The sequence below is a fragment of the Siphateles boraxobius genome, unplaced genomic scaffold (assembly GCF_051911475.1).
Source record: "Siphateles boraxobius isolate OS27281-9 unplaced genomic scaffold, OSU_SipBor_1 25, whole genome shotgun sequence".
In the NCBI taxonomy this organism is placed as follows: Eukaryota; Metazoa; Chordata; class Actinopteri; order Cypriniformes; family Leuciscidae; genus Siphateles; species Siphateles boraxobius.
The window spans coordinates 6,640,571-6,660,665 of NW_027508866.1; the positions used below are offsets into that span (position 1 = coordinate 6,640,571).

Sequence of the window (20,095 nt, forward strand, 5' to 3'; positions counted from 1 at the left end):
GCCACTTTTTCATACTGATTACAGGTATGATGTCTTAAAGACTTCTAACAGCACAGGTAGTGGGCATTCATGTAACGTCATTCCTTTTACACTGTCAAAATCAATCACATGCCAATGGAGTGCCAACATTTTTTTAATTAATTCAATTTCATAATGCATACATTAAAATCTTGGTAAATCTGCAAAGTACAAACATTAAATTGAATTAGACAGAAAATCTGTGCAAACTGTTTAGACTACAGAAACATCTTCAAATATAACATGAACCAAACTGGCCTGAAGATTCTGTACATTTTTTTTTCTGGAAAGAATAATAATACTCAGAAAATGGTCCTATATGTTTGGTTTTTAAATTCCAGTAATACATTACATATTCACGAGGGAGTAAGTTATGGATTAGTGAGTTCTTTAATATTAAAATGATTATTTTTGGCATAAATCACAGTCCTATAAAAATATTTATAAAGAAGATCATGTCCTCATTCAAATACCACATGACCTCCGGCAGATGTAGCAGCCTATCAGTAATTATATTTGATGTTGCAATGGTTACGTCAGCTCAAGTTCTGCAGAAATGCTATTGAGGGGTCATAATTAAATTTGTAATTCATAGCCCCTTTAACTAGCTCATTGCTTTTCAATACTTTTTATATTATCATGCAATAACATAAATAAAAATTCTGAAAAACTATAATAAAAAAACAATATAGCAACGGTTCACACGATTCAATGCTTTCCATGATCAACTCTGAAATGAGTTTTATGGGCTGTTTTCAAAGTATTAACACAAATCTTTTTCAAGGAGAGATATGCATGTATTTCAGTCACATATGAGGTCACGTTTCTCCAGGAATAAATGAAGACAATGCATCTGTAAACAGACCTCACTGAACTCCTCCCACTTACAGAACAGCAGAAACAAAACTATACAAACAAAAAACTGTACACCAAGATTACACATTCATGTGGAGTAAAAACTTCAGCTGTCTTCAAACTTAAATTAAGGAAATCCTGTCAAAACTCCACATGATATTATATGCTAAATTCATTTTTCCATATTTGCAGGCAAAAGCTTAACGTCTTGGCCTGAGTTCCTTCTGTAATAAACAACTGAGCTGCATGTGCTACACAACCTAGAAATGAAGTGTGCTTTAATGTCACGATTCACACGATCTGCTGCAAAATCTAGCCCTCAAACAAAGGCACAAAGCTGATAGTATAATGCTGATGGGCTTGAGGTTTGAAGAAGTGTTAATGAATGGGTAGAGGACCTAAAAGTTGTTAGATACCACTGAATACTACATTAAGTTTTCCACAAATAGAGTACATAATAGTGTAAAATTTAAAAGGAAAGTATTGCACCTTCTGAATTATCTCAAAAAATACTTAACTAGTAATCATACATTAGTTGAGGTTGACGCTTCCGTGTAGTGAATTTTTTCTCAACGGAGGAACACTTTCTTATCAAATAATGCATTGCACTTGCATGTTAATTCAGATCAGTTAACATCTGCAGCTGACAAGTGCATCTTGGGTAGAAACACCTGCCAGACTTTTTTGGTCAAAAAAAAAGAAAGAAAAGTAATCCCAGAGATTAACCTGTATAAATACATTATACATTGGACAGACAAAAACCTGAAGGTCATCTTAAGGTATTTTGATCAAATAAATGTGCATTTTGGAAAAAAGAAAATGTGTTAGTCACAATGTAATAAAACCTGGTGAAAGAGTCGTTGAGTTCAGTCGGTGTTTGGTGTGAAGAGCTTGAGAGTCTGTGCGGATATGAACGCAGGTTAAATAAATCCACCGCAGCGATGTACGGCAGGTCATGTCCAGAGAGATGAGATGATGATGCTGCTAACCTTAAGGCATTATATCTGAGGGCTATGCGCTCTTTCACACAAGGTCTTAGAACAAGAGAGTCCTTAAGAGAGGAAAAATAATCCTGGTGCCATTCCCAGGTCCTGTAAGGAGAGAGAAACCAAACTTGTGTAAGAATAAACAAACACTAGACAGATCCATTCTCTGAATATGCAGAAGGAAACGCAAATATTCATTTAGCAAACACTCTGATCAAACAATCAAAAAATCTTTCAAAAAACACTTCTCAAATAGTAGAGCGTTGGCGCTTGCAACGCCAAGGTCATGGGTTCGATTCCCAGGGAAAGCAAGAACTGATATGAATGTAAACGTGTACCTTGAAATGCAATGTAAGTGGCTTTGGATAAATGCGTAAATGCAATGGTAACAAATTACTCTATGAACTGGATTATTTTTATGAATTGTTCAATAATACAAAGATTTTCGCACCAAGTAAAAAAAAAATATATATTTATACATATATTATAATCGTTCTAATTCTATGAGAATAGGGAAGTCCACATCACAGCTGTAACAACAATGATACCAGGAAGGAACAACATCTAGGAATCACTTTCAGAACAGATTTTTTTTCCAGCTTATGAATGATAAAAACATTCACAGCCAATCAAAATTCATCCAACCTTAAAGAATTTGAGAATTTAGCACACTTATAATATACAATGTCTTTGTCTGTTGGTGTGGATGCTAATATAGTTATTGTACATAAAACACGCTGCTTTTATAAGCATACATGAATCTCTCCCATAGATGATCTATACAGGACAGGTGGAGCTGGGGAAGGTGGAGGGTTTCTGAAAGCGTGCTGCAAACTGCTACAGCAAACAAGAGGCAAGGATTTAAATCTTGAGTAGCAAGCTGATTGACTACCAATAGTGGGAACCAATCAGCTGTGCCCTATAGAGAATGATGCTCTTGCAAGCAGATTGGGTTAAGGACTTATGAGCCGTCGCCATCTATAATTTCACGAAAGAACTTTGCGTTTATCATTTCTAGTGTGCGAACGGACCTTTACTGCTTTGAATCAGTCTGATGAATCCTCCACTGAATCATTCAGAACGGTTACTGAATCAACATTTGACTCTCTGAACTGGACTTTCAGTGATGTTTGTCTAAATATGCAAGTTTCACATACCAGAATTTTGAGAGACTTAAATCACTACATGAAATTGTATCAATACAGTTAATTTGACAATGTTTGGTTAAAGATATGCATTTACATGTATTTTTATATGTAATTATGTTTGAAAAATAAACATTAAAGTATTTAGAAAACATCCCTAGAAAACACTGATTCAAAGCTACAAAACTCTTGCCCAGATCTCAGGGGCCGTTTACACGACAGTTTTCAACTAAAAACAGAAAACTCTTTATGTTGGTCTTAAAAAAGCAAACTTTTGAAAACGGGTTTCAAAGTTCAAGTTTTTGAAAAAGATACCGTATTCATCTGTGTAAACTAAAAAATGCTTATTTGTGAAAACATGCGCATGTGTGTGTGTTCAGTCCATAGACAGTAAAAGAAATGGACACAGCGACCCCGTTGATTTCAACGGAGAGAGTTGAAGCCAAACATGGGCACTCACTTCCTGATAGCCAAGCGTTCTGCGCAGGCTAAAACTGAGCTTGATGACGTAGATGTCACGTGAGCAACCTGACTGACAGTTGTAAATCTTCTAGTAGCTGTGCCAAGACAAATCTGAATCACCCATAGACAGTCACCCAACGTTAATCGTGCACAGAGACGGTGAAGCGCGACCTGCAGCAACTTTTGGTAAGTATTCTGATTAATTATTTTGTCATTTTGCTTAATATTTATTTATTTAAAATTTAACGTCAGTACGCCTGCGAGACTGTGCGAGCTTCTCCTCCTGTCTATACGGTAATGTCTCTATTGTGCGACATGAAGTCGCGTGGTTATGACGCAATTTTTAGCCTATTTTTACAAGAATGGCTTCTACGGGGCTATAACGTAAGATACAAAGTAATGGAGCCTTTTATACATTGTCGTGTTTCTTTAGAAATAAAGAATGGACAAATGAAGTCTTTGGACGCCTCAGATGTAAAGTTATTCGCTGTCAAAGTGACGCCAAAATGAATGGGAGTCAATGGGATGCTAACAGCAGGTGATAGCCAGCTACAATGGCGGCCCTCGGAGGCAGCTTCAACTTCCGCCTGATGGATTACCCCCTTGGTTCAGTCTATAGGCATGTAGGGTTTCTTTACAAAGTGACATCGCCAACTACTGGCCTGGCATTAATAATAAAGCGTTTTAGTCATTTCCACAGATCCATGTGAACAGGGATCATTTTGACAATGTTGTTGTCAGTACACAAAAAAACTTTTCTGCTTTTAGAACATTGTTTTTGTGTAACCGTACCCTTAAAGGATTAGTTCACCTCAAAATGAAAATTTCCTGATAATTTACTCACACCAATGCCATCCAAGATATCCATGTCTTTCTTTCCTCAGTGGAAGAGAAATTAAGTTTGAGGAAAACATTTCTGGATTTTTCTTCGAATAATGGACTTCAATGCATTGATTTGGACTTCAGAATGTTGGTTGCCAGTTTCAAAGGTCTTTGAAGTGCTTCAACAGTCTGTGCACGATCCAGCTGAGGAAGAGGGTCTTATCTAGCAAAACGATAGGTCATTTTCAAAAAAAAAATTACATATATACACACTTTTTAACAACAATTGTTCGGATTGAGCTGATCTGCAACGCCCCGGGAACTACGTCAATACGTTGAAAGGTCACGCTCGATGTCGCCGGCGGAAGTACCGCCCCACTGTTTACAAAGTTGACCGTGCGAAGGAACATAGTTCAAATTGTATTGGTCACTTTGTAAACAGTGGAGCGGTACTCAGCAGATCCGTACCAGTTGCAGATCAGCTCAATCCGAAAATTGTAGTTAAAAAAAAAAAATATATATATATATATACACATTAATGACCTATTGTTTCGCGAGATAAGCCCCTCCTCCTCAGCTGCGATTGTGCACAGACTGTTGAAGCACTTCAAAGACCTTTCAAACTGCATTGATTTGGACTTCAAAATGTTGGTTGCCATTGAAGTCCATTATTCGAAGAAAAATCCGGAAATGTTTTCCTCAAACTTAATTTCTCTTCCACTGAGGAAAGAAAGACATGGATATCTTGGATGGCATTGGGGTGAGTAAATTATTAGGAAATTTTCATTTAGAGGTGAACTAATCCTTTAAGCACTACAATGCCCCACCCCAAAGAAAATCCCCATTCAAACTAAAGCAAAGTCTTACCTGATTAGGACTCATTCTCCATGGTAACAGAAACAGGCTGACATACCTCTGGAAGACAATTCCAGACCGATCAGTTTCATAAATGCATACATTTCCCCTCACATTTTGATGTAATCGGTCAACTACATTAGGTGTACATTAAGGAGCAGTGTGTCTATAAAAGCTTCAGAGAAATCATTAGACGTTTAACAATATCTAGTGATAAAAAACCCTACATATTTCACAATGTTTTCTAGCAATATAAGGGGTGTAAAAGCTCCTACCTATGTTCGCAGAACTGCCGTCTTTCTGCTCCTCAGAGTGCGTATCGTTGCCTAGGAGATGATTCTGTGACCCACTCAGAGGTCTGGGGTTTGTCTGTCCATCAACAGTGCTGTTACCATAACAACCATTATGTGTCAGTCACAAACACCAATGGAGATTTCCACTGCTCCAAAATAAACCTCACCCTGGATTATATTTTACTATTAACAGTGACGCTCTGAAGACATTTCTGGGAAAGCAGACTTCTAGAATGTCTGAGATTAAAAGAGAACGCACATGATCTAATGGGAAAAATAATAATGGTTTAATTTGTTCTGCAGAATTATACTGCCATTCAAATGACTAGAGGAATTGTAAACAAAGTAGACAGTGATTACCATTTAATGGCCTGGTGTTCAACATTGCCTTGCTCTGAGTCAGCGTTGACTAGGCGAGTAGGGAATGTGTAGCCATCGCCTGAACTGCAGAGGAAAAAACAGCTACTCATGCAACCATAACTCGCCACACAACAATGAGGGTGCTTATAATCTTACAATTAACATTAAACTAAAGTGATAGTTTACTTTCCTAATACACATTTCTGAATGTAATTATGAATGATTTATTGGTTCATATAATAAATGAAAAGGGTTTGTTTGTTTTTACCTTCTGTAAATGGGTATGCACCAGCACAGCTTCTGGTCCCCGAACACCTGGCTGATATTCTTCCTGAAGCCCAGAGTGAAGCCATTTTTATCTGGACCATTTCTGAACACCGGTGCCCTGAACGCCTCTGAAACAAAGGATGAGGGATTAGAAAGAGGTCTGTTCCTGTTCTCAACAAATGACATCCTCTACTTTTGAACAAACTTAGGGAGGAGTATCAAACTTCATTGTAGGGCACCAAAAAAAAGTAGTTTTTTTTTGTCTTTAAGTTTACCTAAATCTTCATAAGCACGCTCACAATCCAACTGCCCACATTCAGTTACATTTGACTTTTATGAGCAAAAGTTTAATTTGTTGTCTGAATATGTGCCTGTATTTTCCCTCAGTAAAAGATAATGATGCAAAATAGGTCACAATTATGTAACTAAGAGATAGGAGGACTAGCAGGTCAAAGAGTGACAGGGAAATCAGAATATGAACATGGACAACAATACGATGAGGAAGTAATTAGAAACTAAAGAAGCGATAACTGTATTTACTGTAGTGTTTGCAGTGAAGCGAAATTTAAAAATATATATATATTTATGATGATGATGATAATAATAATAATATCACAATGTAATAAACATAATTATTAAACAGCTTATGATAAGGAGAAGCAAATAATAATAATGATGATAATAATTTTAATGGTTAGTGAAAACTAAACAAAAAAAAAGTATGAAAAAGGAGAAAAAAACATTTAAACAGTGGCAGATCAATTAAACTTTATAGGTGAAGAATTAAGAGGAGAGGAGGAGGAGAAAGAAGAGAAGGAGGAATAGAAAGAAGCAGGAGGAGGAGAAGATGCAGCAGGAAGAGGAGGAGGAGAAAGAAGAGAAGGAGAGGAAGAGAAAGAAGCAAGAGGAGGAGAAAGAAGAGAAGGAGAGGAAGAGAAAGAAGCAAGAGGAGGAGAAAAGTTTTTTAAAAAAGTAAGAGGAAGAGAAAGAAAGAAGCAGGCAATACTAACATCTTACCTATAGTGGTTCTGTTTTTTCCCACCAGCCACAGATGGTAGCTGAAGAGTGACAGGATACTGATGAAGAACATGGCCGCCACAAAGAACAGGAACAACACATGGAACTTTGCATGAGTGTCTGGCAGATGATTCTGTTGAGCAAGAAAGTAAAAAGTGAGACAATGAAAAAAAAACATTAAGTATCCCAATTTAGTTAGTAGATCAGCATTTCATTACACTAGAAAGGCATATTCAGGCAAGGTCATTGTAAGGTGCTATTCTTTGTAAAGCTGCTCTAAAAATTGCTTTACAAATAAATTTAATTGGCAGAGGATTTTTTTTTAATGTGAAGTGTGACTTGTTTTAGAGTCAGTAAACAAAATAACATGTACTCCCCGGTTTGGCCGGGAAAATATAGTCCCGCCCCAAACTCACTGGTTGAGCCAATGTTGCTGTCAAGCTGTCTCTGAATATTAAGCTAGCATTGGGAAAAAAAAAGTATTTGAACCATCAAAATAAAATAAAAAAAACACACACATCGCCTTTAAAATTGTGAGATGCCCAAAATCGTTTACTGGCATTAGATGTAGTTGCAGAGCTCAAGAAAACCTGTTCATCTAACTGTCAACACTAACGTCCACGTCTGGTAAGAGCTGATTGTTGTGCCTCTAAAAAGCCTTAATATGCCAAACTGCACTCTATATAGCAACACTACTGGTTATTTTCATCAGTAAAATAATGCAAAAGCAAAATGATTCAACAGTGCGACACAAAACAAACGGCAACAGTCAAAACAGTGCAAAGCACGCGTGAGTGGTTTACCTCCGGGCAATGCTCTATAGCCCTCCGTCTGCAAAGCTTCAGGCAAAGTGTTAAAAACACAGACAGAATGTTAGAAGCAGACATTTTCTTCCATCTTTCTCTGTCGCAAAAGCAGACATGCACACACAAAGGTCCTCGCATAGCATTTAAGAACATTAAAAAAGTTTTCGTGAAATAATAGAAATATTACATTATTACACTGGTGCATATGAATGAACACATGGTATTTGCTACTGTTCAAGAGTTTGGGGTTTGTAAAAAATAGTTTTAAAAGAAGTGTCATGCTCAGCAAGGCTGCATTTATTTGATCCAAAATTTATTTAAATCAACAATATTGTGAAATAAGATAATCTCTCTCTTTTTAGCTATGAAAAAGAACCATATTCATTAGCGGAGTCACTCAAAACCAAAGCACAACCAAAACAATGTTCTTCCGCAAAATTCATTTTGTTTTTTAACAGCTAGAGGGCCGAAAGATACAGTGTACCTTTAGGGTGTTCACACTTAGTATGTTTGGTTAGATTAAAACGAACCCTGGTGCGACTGCTCTGTTATTGGGGTTCATTTGAATAAGTGTGAACGCTTCCATCCGAACCCCGGTGTGCACCAAGCAGACCGAGACCGCTGAAAAGTGTTGTTCAAATGGTGTGGTTCGGATAAAATATGAACAAACCATGTAAACGAACCAAAAATGAGACATGATGTCACAAGATGCGACCCTAAAAAGGACAGAATGCTCAAGTATAGCTGTTTTTTCTCATCACAGTAGTGATGTTGCCCATCTCAGTTCGGTATAGGCATCAGAACTGCGTCTCCTCGCAGCGGATCTTCATTTGTGTGTGACAGAGGGATTCCTGCCACTGTTTTGACTCCTTTACACATTTTATAAGCTCTCCACATGCAGGCTACGCACATACAACGAGCACATTTAGCCCAGCACACAGCACTGTTTCGGATGTTCGGTAAGTTCAGTTGTGAAATATACGTAATAAAAGCCGACCAATCAGGTTATGAACACATCCTTATGCTTTTAGGTCCATTGTTAAAATGCAAATGTGAACACTAAGCAGACCAGGACTAAAACCTTAAAAAAAAATGTTCCGGGACTGAAAAAAAAGTTTTACGAACGTTTTTACGAAATACAAGTGTGAACACACCCTTAAACCCAAATCAATGTTTATTTATAATTACTGATAATATATATTTATTTATTTAGCATGTAGCTGTGTAATTAAGCAGGATATAATGAACTAAATAAATCTAAAATAATAGAGAAAACCCCAACAGGGCAATTAATTTATCTTTGTGATATTACCACCTGACTGTACATTATTGTTTCACATAACTGTTTAGATTATCTGCAATTCATTTTCATGCAGACAAAAAAACAGATAGATGGAGAGACACGCTGAGGTTGGCGCTCTGAAATAGCACAAGGTGAGAAGCAAGAAGTGTGAGAAATGAGAGGAATTAGATGTCTCTGTGAGAATGTGTGGACTTACTGTCCAGAACTGGATAAAGTACTGCAAAACCGTGGCGGCGATGTAGACGCAGTACAGCATAGAGTATGCCAGGAACAGCACAAAGAACTTGTAGTTGGAGAATCCAACACAGTTATTAACCCTGAAAGACACAGCAACGACTCATTATCTCTGCATAATAGATCAAGTAGAAAAGTGACAGCTTATGTGTAGGGCTGGGTATCGTAAAAAAAAAAAAAAATTCGATACTGATACCTCGACTTCGATACCGGTTGCTGATCGATACTTTTCTCTAAACTAATTTAATGAAAATAAAAAAATAAAATCCATTTTAACATTACCTCAAAAAAAATTTTGGTTCAATTTTTTCAGTTTGTTGACTTTTTTTACACTCATATTTTGAGTCTGTAAAAAAGCACCAATGCTAAAGTTTTCTATGTATCCTAATCATTTAACAAAATGTATTCTTTAAATACGCTTGTTGTTTCTGCCTTAACTTTTAATGCATTGTAAAAAATGTATGAAGCTTAATGAAAATTTAATTGAAATGGATTTTTGCTTTGTCTGTGTTGGCTGCAAAGATGAAGATGACGATGCTGACTCGATTGCATTGCGTGCTGCTGGCACCGAGTCTGGTGAAACGTAGCTACACTTCTGATCTTTTACATCTATGTGGATTAGGATGCTTACACACACACACACACACACACATTACAGTCTCGTGTAGGAGCCACGTCTTTTTTGGGCAACCGCGTAAACTAGTGTTTTTCCACCACAGCCAAATCATGCTGCATATGCACTGACATTTACGAGATTAACCCCTTAGGTATCGACATTTGGTACCGAAAAACAAGACAATGTTTCGATACTATCGAGGCAATTCGGTCGGTGCCTAAAAAGTATCGAACTCGATACCCAGCCCTACTTATCTGACAACATAACTTTAGGTAATAAACTGTTCACAGCTCCGGATGCACGTACCATGGACAGTGGTGATCCATTTTCAGCACACATCTGGGAAAAACAAAAAGGATCAAAATAAAATGTGCAAATCCAAGACATAAAAGATAACTATGGCTGCATCCAAAATGGCATACTTCCCTACTATATAGCAGGCGATAAACAATGTGTGACAAAAGACATATGTCCAAATTCACAGTATTCCTATTTAAAAAAAAAAGTAGGCAAAAAGTACCCGGATGACCTACTACTTCTGGCGAGATTCTGAAGTGTGCATATGATGGACACTTCACTATCCCATGAGGCCAGGGGAGAAGATTTATGAATGACAGTGAAGTGATGCAACTAACAATGGTAGGTCACATGTAAGGACAACATGGCGAATGTAGTACGTCCAGATTACATTCACAATACACACAATCATACTACTAAATACAACATACTTTTTTTTTAAGCGGTCATGAAGTAATTTCCGACGTAGACTATGTTTTTTGGGTGGACTCACTTGTCGCAGGTAGAGCAGTGATGACATCTGTCTGGTTTGATCAGCTGACAGCGATCACAGTAACGGATAGCTGAGGAGAGAAGAGGATTTATAATTCAGAATCAATTCATAACTCCGAACTGTTTGTCACTAGTATATAGATACCAAATCATTCAAAAGTTTGAGGTCAGTAAGTCAGTAGTTCTTTTTTAAAGAAATGATTTAAAGCTTTTATTTAGCAATGATGCATTAAACTGATCAAAAGTGACAGTAAAAACTAAAAATATATTAACCAGCACAACTATGTGAAAGAGAACTGGTTGAGGAGATGCCCTCCTCAATATAAAGCGTTTCGAGTGGCCAGAAAAGCGCTATATAAATGTAACAAATTATCTATCCATCTATAAATTACAGCAACGTCTGTCTGTCTGTCTGTCTGTCTGTCTGTCATTCGCATATCTCTCGAACCGTTAGTCCGATGAATTTCAAACTTGACAGATGTCTTGCTACGGGCACGAGAAAGTGCAGTGCCGAGTTTGAGGTTGTTTGTATTAGAAATGCAAAAGATATCGTTAAATATATCAGTAAAAGAAGCACTTAGAAGGTTGTGGTTTAAAAATAAACATCCTGACATAAACATTAAGTCAGCTACACTGTTAAACTTCTGAATATTATATTTTATTCACGGCCATCATTTGCTGTAGCCTATTCACAAACTGTTTGCTCAAGCGTAGCATTTTTTCTGAGTTCACCGTGTTGCTGGTCCCTGAATCCTCGCGCTTATTCGTTTGCGGATGTTAACTGAATCTGTAAGTCAGCTACACTGTTTACTTTTGAATATTAGCTATATTTAATTCTGGTGCGCTTAACGTTATCACTACTGTTTAATAGTAGCCTATGCTATTCAGCAACTAAAGATATCCTATTCAATGCGTTCACAGTCTCTTCCACAGCCATCATTTGTAGTAGCCTATTCACAAACTGTTTGCTCAAGCGTAGCGATTTCTCTGAGTTCACTGTGTCGCTGCTCCCTGAATCGTGTAGTTCAATTTACCATATTTACTGTATGTCATTATGTCAGTATCAGTATTTGCTTTCTACCATGCACAAATAAAAAGGTCACTGAACTTTTGCTGTTTAATTGTAACAATAGCACTCAAACACACCAAACCAACAATTACTAATAAACACACAAAAACTGATTTTGCACGGGCACTTTGCACTAGTTATTAATGAATTCATATAACTGAATTCGGGAGCGCAAGTCCCACAATGAGTTGTTTTCCACAGCTTATTGTGCTTAACTCTTTTTAAGGCCAAGCAAGTCACACGCAAGTAACAGTTTCGTGCCCAGTCTATTCTCTGCAATATGCGTCGACCTAAAACGTTGACTTTTCGCAACTTTTTGAAGTAGCGCATCACAAGCCGTTGCGATATACATATCGCAATATGTACATTTGCATTATTTTGATATAGTGTGCAGCCCTAATAAAAGACTTCATTCAAAAAAAATGTACGACTCCAAATTTTTTAACAATTGTGTATAAGAAAGACAACCAATCACACACTCAAAAGATCGCCAGCATTTAATATCACATTTTATCAGAATAACAGTTTGAGTAAAAAGTTGAAGCAAACTTTAAAACTACACATTTCTAAAGTTATACATTCATACAAACAAAAAGTAACAAAGTATTAGTGTTTGGAGTGTTAAAAAGTATTAGTGTTTAAAGAAGTACAAGGGATTTCAATGGCGTTGTATTTTTTGAAGCTCACCCCCAGATCCTGTGCGTGTATATATGGGTAAATCTCTGGCCACTCTTTTCAGGATTTCCTGTTGGGCCTCTGGTCTCTCCTCTTTCTCATACAGCTCTTTTTCAGCCTTAGGGAGACAGAACTAAGAGACACAACAGGATGTAAGATTGTGAGTGCAAATAGACTACTATGAATATGCATATGCAATCAAAATCAACCAGAAACTTTCAAAACACTTTTTAATATTACTAAATTTTGCCATCTTTATTGGCAAGATAGACACATGACAAGAAATTATTTGACTTGCACTGTCCAAATGAGCTCAGTGTGTTAAAGCATGTGTGCTAACTGCTAAACCAATCACGCCCCACAGGCAGTAAAAAAATGCAAAAACATAATTTTTTTTGGCTTTCTTCCTCTTCTCTTCTCTGTCATTACATTTTGTGGTAATAAAACTACAGAGCAGCCAGAGTTTAAAAGCTCCCTCTGCTGCCGCTCCTCATCCAGATGTGAGGAACATAATCACATACGCATTACAGAATGATAAATATTTTGTTCCCCGATGACCCAGGCGAAATGAGAACCTGAGAGAGTGGCATTAAGGCTTCATATGCACTTTCGGTCTTGTGAACTTACAATGGCTGCCACGTCTGAGGCTGAGACTAACATGATCTAGACCAGTGCAGTGTTATTTTAGTATACTACCATAGAATGCAATTTTAGTAATTCAACCTTCAAAGGCAACATATTTTAACACAATTTTCATTTTATTTTTTAGCATCATTTCACTTATATTATTTTCTTTTAATAGTTTTTATTTTAGTAAGCAATAACAACGCTGGACCAGTGATTCTCAACATATCTGTTCTGAATGGGTCCCAAATAAGAAAAGGAAATAATAAATAAATAGACGCATCTATCAAACATTATATTAAACAATGTTCTTAACCTCAAAGCTTTTTGCTACCAATTTCTACAATGCTTTGATACAAATTCATCTGTCGGTCGATTGGTAGAAAGAATGAGTAGACAGGTGGCAACTTTCCCTCATTCTCAAAATCCAGAAACTGAACTAAACAAAGTAAAATAAAATACAGGGCAGACTACATTAAACATGATATACTGTTGGGCCACCACTTGATCTCTAAACTAAGCAAGACGGAGGCAAAACTAGTAATGAGAACAATAACAGAGACAAAGAGAGAGACAGTACCTCTTTTGAGGGGATGGCAGGTTTGGAAATTATAGTCTTCCAGTAGGACCATATGAACATGAAGAAACAGAGGTGAAACACTATCAGATAAAAAACTGCAAGAGAAACAAAATGAGGGGAATTTTAGAAAAACAAACAATAATTCATACGTACTTTATAAACCAAAAAATAAATGCTGTTGCCTGTTACTTCATAACAGAAATGGGATGTTTTGTTCATTCTGGTGTGACAAAACATGTGACTAAGAACAGTAATCAGAGGCCAGATTAGCCAACAGGAGAATTCGTTAACTGCTTTTGCAATTTCGTGCACTTGGTTTCACTGGCGTTCCTCTTACCTTGCTCCTCTGTGTTAGTGATTGTGTCTGCAGAGAGAAAGAAGCAAAGGTCAATCGGCAATCCCATCAAGAACAACTGGCCTGATTCACAAAGCCATCTGCTGAGTGCTGGGATACTGCTAATGCTCTCTCAGCTCCCAACCGCCCAGTTCCCTCCAGTTAGGCCAGAGCGCCAGGCGACTGGTACTGCCATCTGGCAAGAGTGCTGTCAGAGAGAGCCTTGTGTCCATCACGGATGGAGAACCCCGGATAATCTTTTATTCATTAAATAATTATTTTGATTAAATACATGTATTTTTATTTCATCAAGTATTTCAATAAATGCTTAAATATTTATTTTAATAATCAAAAAGTACTTCCAATGTCAAAGTATGTAGGAGGTTTAAATGTGCACAACATATTGAAAGTTTAATCATTTCCATTTGTTTCCCACTTGGTTAATTTTTTAGTCTCCCTAGTGTTACAATTGTGTTATTTTATTAACATCTGATTTAATGTGAATCATATAAATGTCGATTAATCTTTTATGCGAATTTGACACAATCCTAAGTTTCATTTGTGAAATAAAATAAGAAACGCAACAACAGAGCAAAAGTTAGAGTCATACCGTCAGATTTCTGAAAGGATTTACAAACCTTTATATCAAAAAAGAGAGGGGAATCAATAAGGAAGGGTTTAAAATATATCACTGCACTTTACTAGGGTAATAAATGGACTAGAACACACAATGAGGGAGTATTTTTAGAAGCTGATGGGAAAGTAATAACTGGGTGGAACTACAGAGACTGCAGATCACTGAAGTGGTTAACAACAGCTTTAGTTAAAGACTTAAACAGCATATAGGCCTACGTTTTCAGTCATTTATGTTTCACACTTTATATCTAAAAAAAATTATTCACCTAAGGAGTTCACGCTTAAAATGCAAAAAACAATTACAGAATTTCCTTCTTTTTTTAAAGAAAATGTAAGAAACTTTAAGTCTATTTAACAGGTAACGAGATAGACTAATTGTGCATTCTATATTTACACAACACAGAAATGATTATGTATAGCAGCATTCAGTATATCATGCCATGAAACTGCTGTCACTGTTTGACAAACGTATAAATGTATAAATCAGAAATCTTCCGAGACATATCTCGATTAGATATAAGTGAGCTTTATGTCACTGAAAATGAATAATATATTCGTCATTCATTTAAGTAAGACAGCTTGTCAAATCAACCCTCTCAATCAGTTAAACACCTGGGCTTAACGCTCGAGCTTGAATTAACACTGTGCATACAATAACTGAAATCAAACTAGTTCATTCATGGCTTTCGACGTGAATTATGCACATAAATAAATACTATACAAAGAAACCGAGCTGAATTTCGATTCATATCTGGTACCAGTCACTGTCACTTCCTGCCCTGATCACCACTGCAACAACTAGCCATCAACTTTTATCTACTGTGTTAAGTCTACTAGGGTCGAAAAACTTACATATACAGAGCTCCACCACGTAAGCGTAGTAGGACCAGCACACGACCAGGTTGATAAAAATCACAGGTATCCAGGATAAGCCCCGTTGACAGCATCTTACCGCCTGAGAGGGCGCCATCTTTAATCCGAGCCTCGGAAAGGGTGTCGGTGACGTCACGGCACGAGGCTCGTCCGATCGACGCGCTCGGAGAAAAACAAAGAGCCGCTTAACACACCAGCAGCACATTCATTCCCCCATTATCGTCCAATTAAGCGATAAATCAATAACACAATAAACATTCAATTTTCCTCCCATATGTAGTTTTGTTTTATCATGTGACAATTCCGAGCCTTATGAACCCAAATGAAATCAACATTCACCTTTCTGCCATTCTGCCTTGCATCTAATCGCAGTTTATTTAAATTATTTTATTTCTTCAATGACGCGAGAGTTTAAACCCCTATTTATTGTGTTTATATTTTATATTATAAATTTTATATTATAACTTTATATTATAGAATGTATGTATTTTATAAATATAAACTTATTATATTTATAAAATAAAATGTACATTGGTGCTCTTTTAAGTGTTATATATATTTTTTTATAAAATAAAAATACACTTATTAAATAAAATAAATATTTAATTAAATAAAAAAACTGAATTCATCAGTTCAGCATTAGTTTTCTAATTTTTTTATTAATTTATTTTTTTCATAAAAAATAAATAAATAAATTTTTTAAGAAGGCCTATTAAGATACACACATATATATATATATATATATATATATATATATATATATATATATATATATATATATATATATATATATATACATATATCTGTGTGTGTGTGTGTGTGTGTGTGTGTGTGTGTGTGTGTGTGTGTGTGTGTGTGTGTGTGTGTGTGTGTGTGTGTGTGTGTGTGTGTGTGTGTGTGTGTGTGTGTGTGTGTGTGTGTGTGTGTGTGTGTGTGTATTGTAATAGGCCTTCTTAAAAAATACTTTCAAAAATCAACATGCTTATGGCTGTTTAAATGTGCACGTTGAACGTTTATTAATTTGTTTTTATTTTCTCACTTCACTTGGTTAAGCTAATTACATGTCATTGGTGTTACATTGTTGTTATTTTATGAAAAACTATGATCACTAGGCTACTTAAATTCATATTTTATGAGACTTAAACTTCAGACTTCCATTATTAATCCCCGAGGGGAAATTAGGTGTTACAGCAGCAACAACAGAAAAAAAAAGAACGAACAAAAATAGACAGTCAACCAATAATCGGAATATTTATTAATTACAAGAACCATGCAATGAATCAATTCACTTGCCCACATATAGGCTACACACTCAATAATCTCACAATACTATCAAACAATGCCACTCAATCCCTTGGTCCAAGCAAAAACATTCCAATGTATTATTTAAAATAAGACAATTCAATTAATAACAACAACAAAAAAAGTAATTAAATGTTTGTAATTTTCCTGCAACTCGCCATCAGGTCAGCAGAGGGAAGCAGCAGAGTATTTCAGCATCACTGCTGGTCTCCCACTGAGACAGTGAAGGGGTGAGAGGACTGGAGCGTGGGACGCAAAAATCAATATTACAGTCTGGATGGATTTGAATCACCCAGCTAAATTTAATCTAGTTAATGAGTTAGACTGGATATCCCAAGAGTCACTTTCATCAATGTGGTACTTTTCATTTGTGCTTAATTTGATTCATTGTCAGTTTGCTGGCTAGTAGGTGGGCTAGATAGTAAGTCGGTTTATTTGTGAGTTTTATTGGATTCGCTTTCCACCCTGTGCCCTGTCCTGCAGGGGGGATTCCAACATTGATGCCAGATGTGTTTCATTTCTCTGCACTGTAGAAAACAAACTCCTCTGGTCCTCTCTTTCCAAACCTCTCTTCTCTTCAGGAGGTTTCAGAAGTGAGTTCGTCAGAGAACCAACAAAACAAAGAACAAATAGTCTATTCCTGCACTTACGTGTGATAAAGAGATCTTGTGCTGAGCCTGATTTAGAACTCTTGTTTTTGATAAAATACTCTCGTCTCACACACACACACACACACACACACACGGTCCGTCTCACTCTCTTTGTGCTCTGCGCTTTATGTAAATAGGAGTCCTTTTTGTAAGCCTATTCAATTTACAGTGACTTATATTCAGTAGCTACAGATTCATTTCAAATGATACAATTAAAAGCAGTCTTGAGCATCTATTGACTGTAATGTGACTGAGTGGTTTGTACACACTTGGATGATAAGGGTAACAGTATTTTTTATTGATAAATTATAGCCTACTAAATTAGCTTGCACAATTTAAAATATGCAATGCTTGAAATCTAAACTCACTCGGAAACCCCCCAAATTCTTAATCTTGCCCTCATGTATAGCTGAACTAGTCTTCTTCCTCTGGGTGGCCTAGCTGTGAATTTTCTAAATTTTGCGGTTTGCAGCACATGAAACTTGTCTTTAAAGTCGGCATTAAATGAAAATTCTCCCTATTTTCTAAGTGGATGTTACTGATCTTATTGGGAATTATTCATCCATGCATGTTTCATTTACAAAACATTTTTATGTTTACATTTTTTATATATATGAATAATAGGCTTTAACTACCTTCTGGTAAATTGACAGTTATTGACAGAATTTGTCAGTTATTGACAGAATTTGCACTTTCTGTAAAGCTGCTTTGAGACAATGTGTATTGTGAAAAGCGCTATACAAATAAATTTGAATTGAATTGAATTGAATAGAATTTAGTTATTTCAGGTGGGCTGACTTTTTAACCAATCAACACCCAATGGATTGAACCAAGTCCCCACCCGACCCTACATTTCTGTTCGATAATCTGTTTCACTCCGATGTACATCACAATACAGAGGAAAACATCTTTAATTATGTTTGAGCCTCTTCTAATAGGTAGGAGATAGGAAGTCTCAGCACAGAGTAATGTGTTGTTCTGTCTGGCGAGTCACCCCTGTTTAGTGAGCCCCAATGAAAGCACCACTTAAGGGATGAATGAATTCATTGTTTCATTGCAATGAGGTGAAGGAAGGAGGAAAGAGGCCTGTTTTAAAAGAGAGAATACTGCGCAGATAAGGACAGAAAAGTAGATGTATACATGAATGGATGTAGAGGGGGTGTCATTCACCTACTTCAGAGGAGACACCAGTGGCGGTCCTGGGTCACTTGGTGGTGTACTCAAGACAAAAACTATATTTTTCTCCAAACTCTTTATCGATAACAAAGTGTAGTAAAAAGAAATGAAAAAGGTAAGTACTTTACACAAAAGTCTCGAGAGTATGAGAAAAATATTAAAACTTAAATATCTTGAAATAATTTTAGATATTAATCTTAGGTTCCATGTTACAAAATGTAGTAAACAAGGTTTTTTTTCTCCAAAGAAATTGCTCTTTTCTAAACTTTTCTCTATAAAATAATCTATTTATGATTTTCTGAAATATATGGGATTTCTTAAATTAAAACATTCATATTCAAAATCTAAATCTGACATTCCGCTAGATAGAATCATGCTACCTAATCATACTTTTTTTTAAGTGCATTCAAAATCCACTTTGCTCAAATACATAAAAAATGGATGTGCAGGAGAAGAGAGATGGGTGTGGTGTGTAATCTCATAAGTAAATAGCAAAAAAGAAGATACAAACAGGGAGAGAGAATTTCTTTAAAAATAGGGAGATCATGAAAGTCAGCAAGAGCCAGAGAGACACTGATGCAGAGATGAAGATACTGGGTAGGAGAGGTGGGCCAAACTCATGATGACAGGAACTGATAAATAAAAATAAGTTCTAATGACTAAAGTCCTCAAGACTCCAGCGAAATAAGTGTGACAAGCAAAAGGATGGGCTACAAGAGCATGTAGGCTACTGATGAGAATTCCTACGAGAATTATGTGTGTGTGGGAGAGAGATTGTGGGTGGTTGAGTGGGAGGGGCATAAGAAGAGAAGGAAGGTTATTAGAGAGAGACAGTGAATTTGAGACGACAAGAGATTGTGAAAGAGAGGGAAATTATGGGGAAAATATTTAAGTCTTGACAGTGCACACCAATCACAGCCATATTCATTACAAAAATTCAACACCCGTACAATATGTCCTCCCTCTAATGTACAATACACAGGCTTGGAGTGGTAACATATTTCGATCAGATTGAAATTTTGAGCAGCTTGTTTGTAAATCTATCACAGCAGGGATGCTGTAACCAAACCTGTGTTGTCTTTTGTCCCATACGCAGTAATGCTGATAGCAAGAGAACACAGACAAAAATAGGAAGGAAAGATCTGCATGAGTAACTGGGATGGGAGAGATGGGAACACTTGGATGAAAAGAGGGAGTGGATGGGGAGAGAGAGAGAAAGAGGGAAAGAGGGTAGGATGATGACAGCCCCTGGCTCCGCTCCATTGCTGACGAAAGCTGCTAAGACCCTCAGTTGCTATGGTGACCGGTTGGAGCAGTCAGAGGAGAGGAACAGAGAGAAAGAGAGGGA

General features: G+C 36.6%; 1 protein-coding gene across 2 annotated transcripts; it reads right to left on the minus strand.

The window, feature by feature from the left end:
* Positions 1–115: 115 nt before the first annotated feature.
* On the minus strand, positions 116–15,761 carry zdhhc20a (zDHHC palmitoyltransferase 20a). 2 transcript variants are annotated; one of them, XM_077242202.1, is made up of 14 exons: positions 15,599–15,761; positions 14,114–14,140; positions 13,777–13,871; positions 12,585–12,705; positions 10,830–10,899; positions 10,346–10,378; positions 9,386–9,506; positions 7,884–7,919; positions 7,081–7,213; positions 6,065–6,191; positions 5,797–5,880; positions 5,419–5,528; positions 5,156–5,203; positions 116–1,964 (listed from the first exon to the last, which is right to left on the minus strand). In XM_077242202.1, the coding sequence occupies exons 1-13, from the start codon at positions 15,714–15,716 to the stop codon at positions 5,160–5,162; spliced, it is 1,119 nt and encodes a 372-aa protein (XP_077098317.1). In that variant the 5' UTR covers positions 15,717–15,761; the 3' UTR covers positions 116–1,964; positions 5,156–5,159. The 2 variants fall into 2 exon arrangements, with proteins under 2 accessions (XP_077098317.1, XP_077098318.1); XM_077242203.1 differs by lacking the exon at positions 7,884–7,919 and having other exon boundaries at positions 15,599–15,760.
* Positions 15,762–20,095: the final 4,334 nt, after the last annotated feature.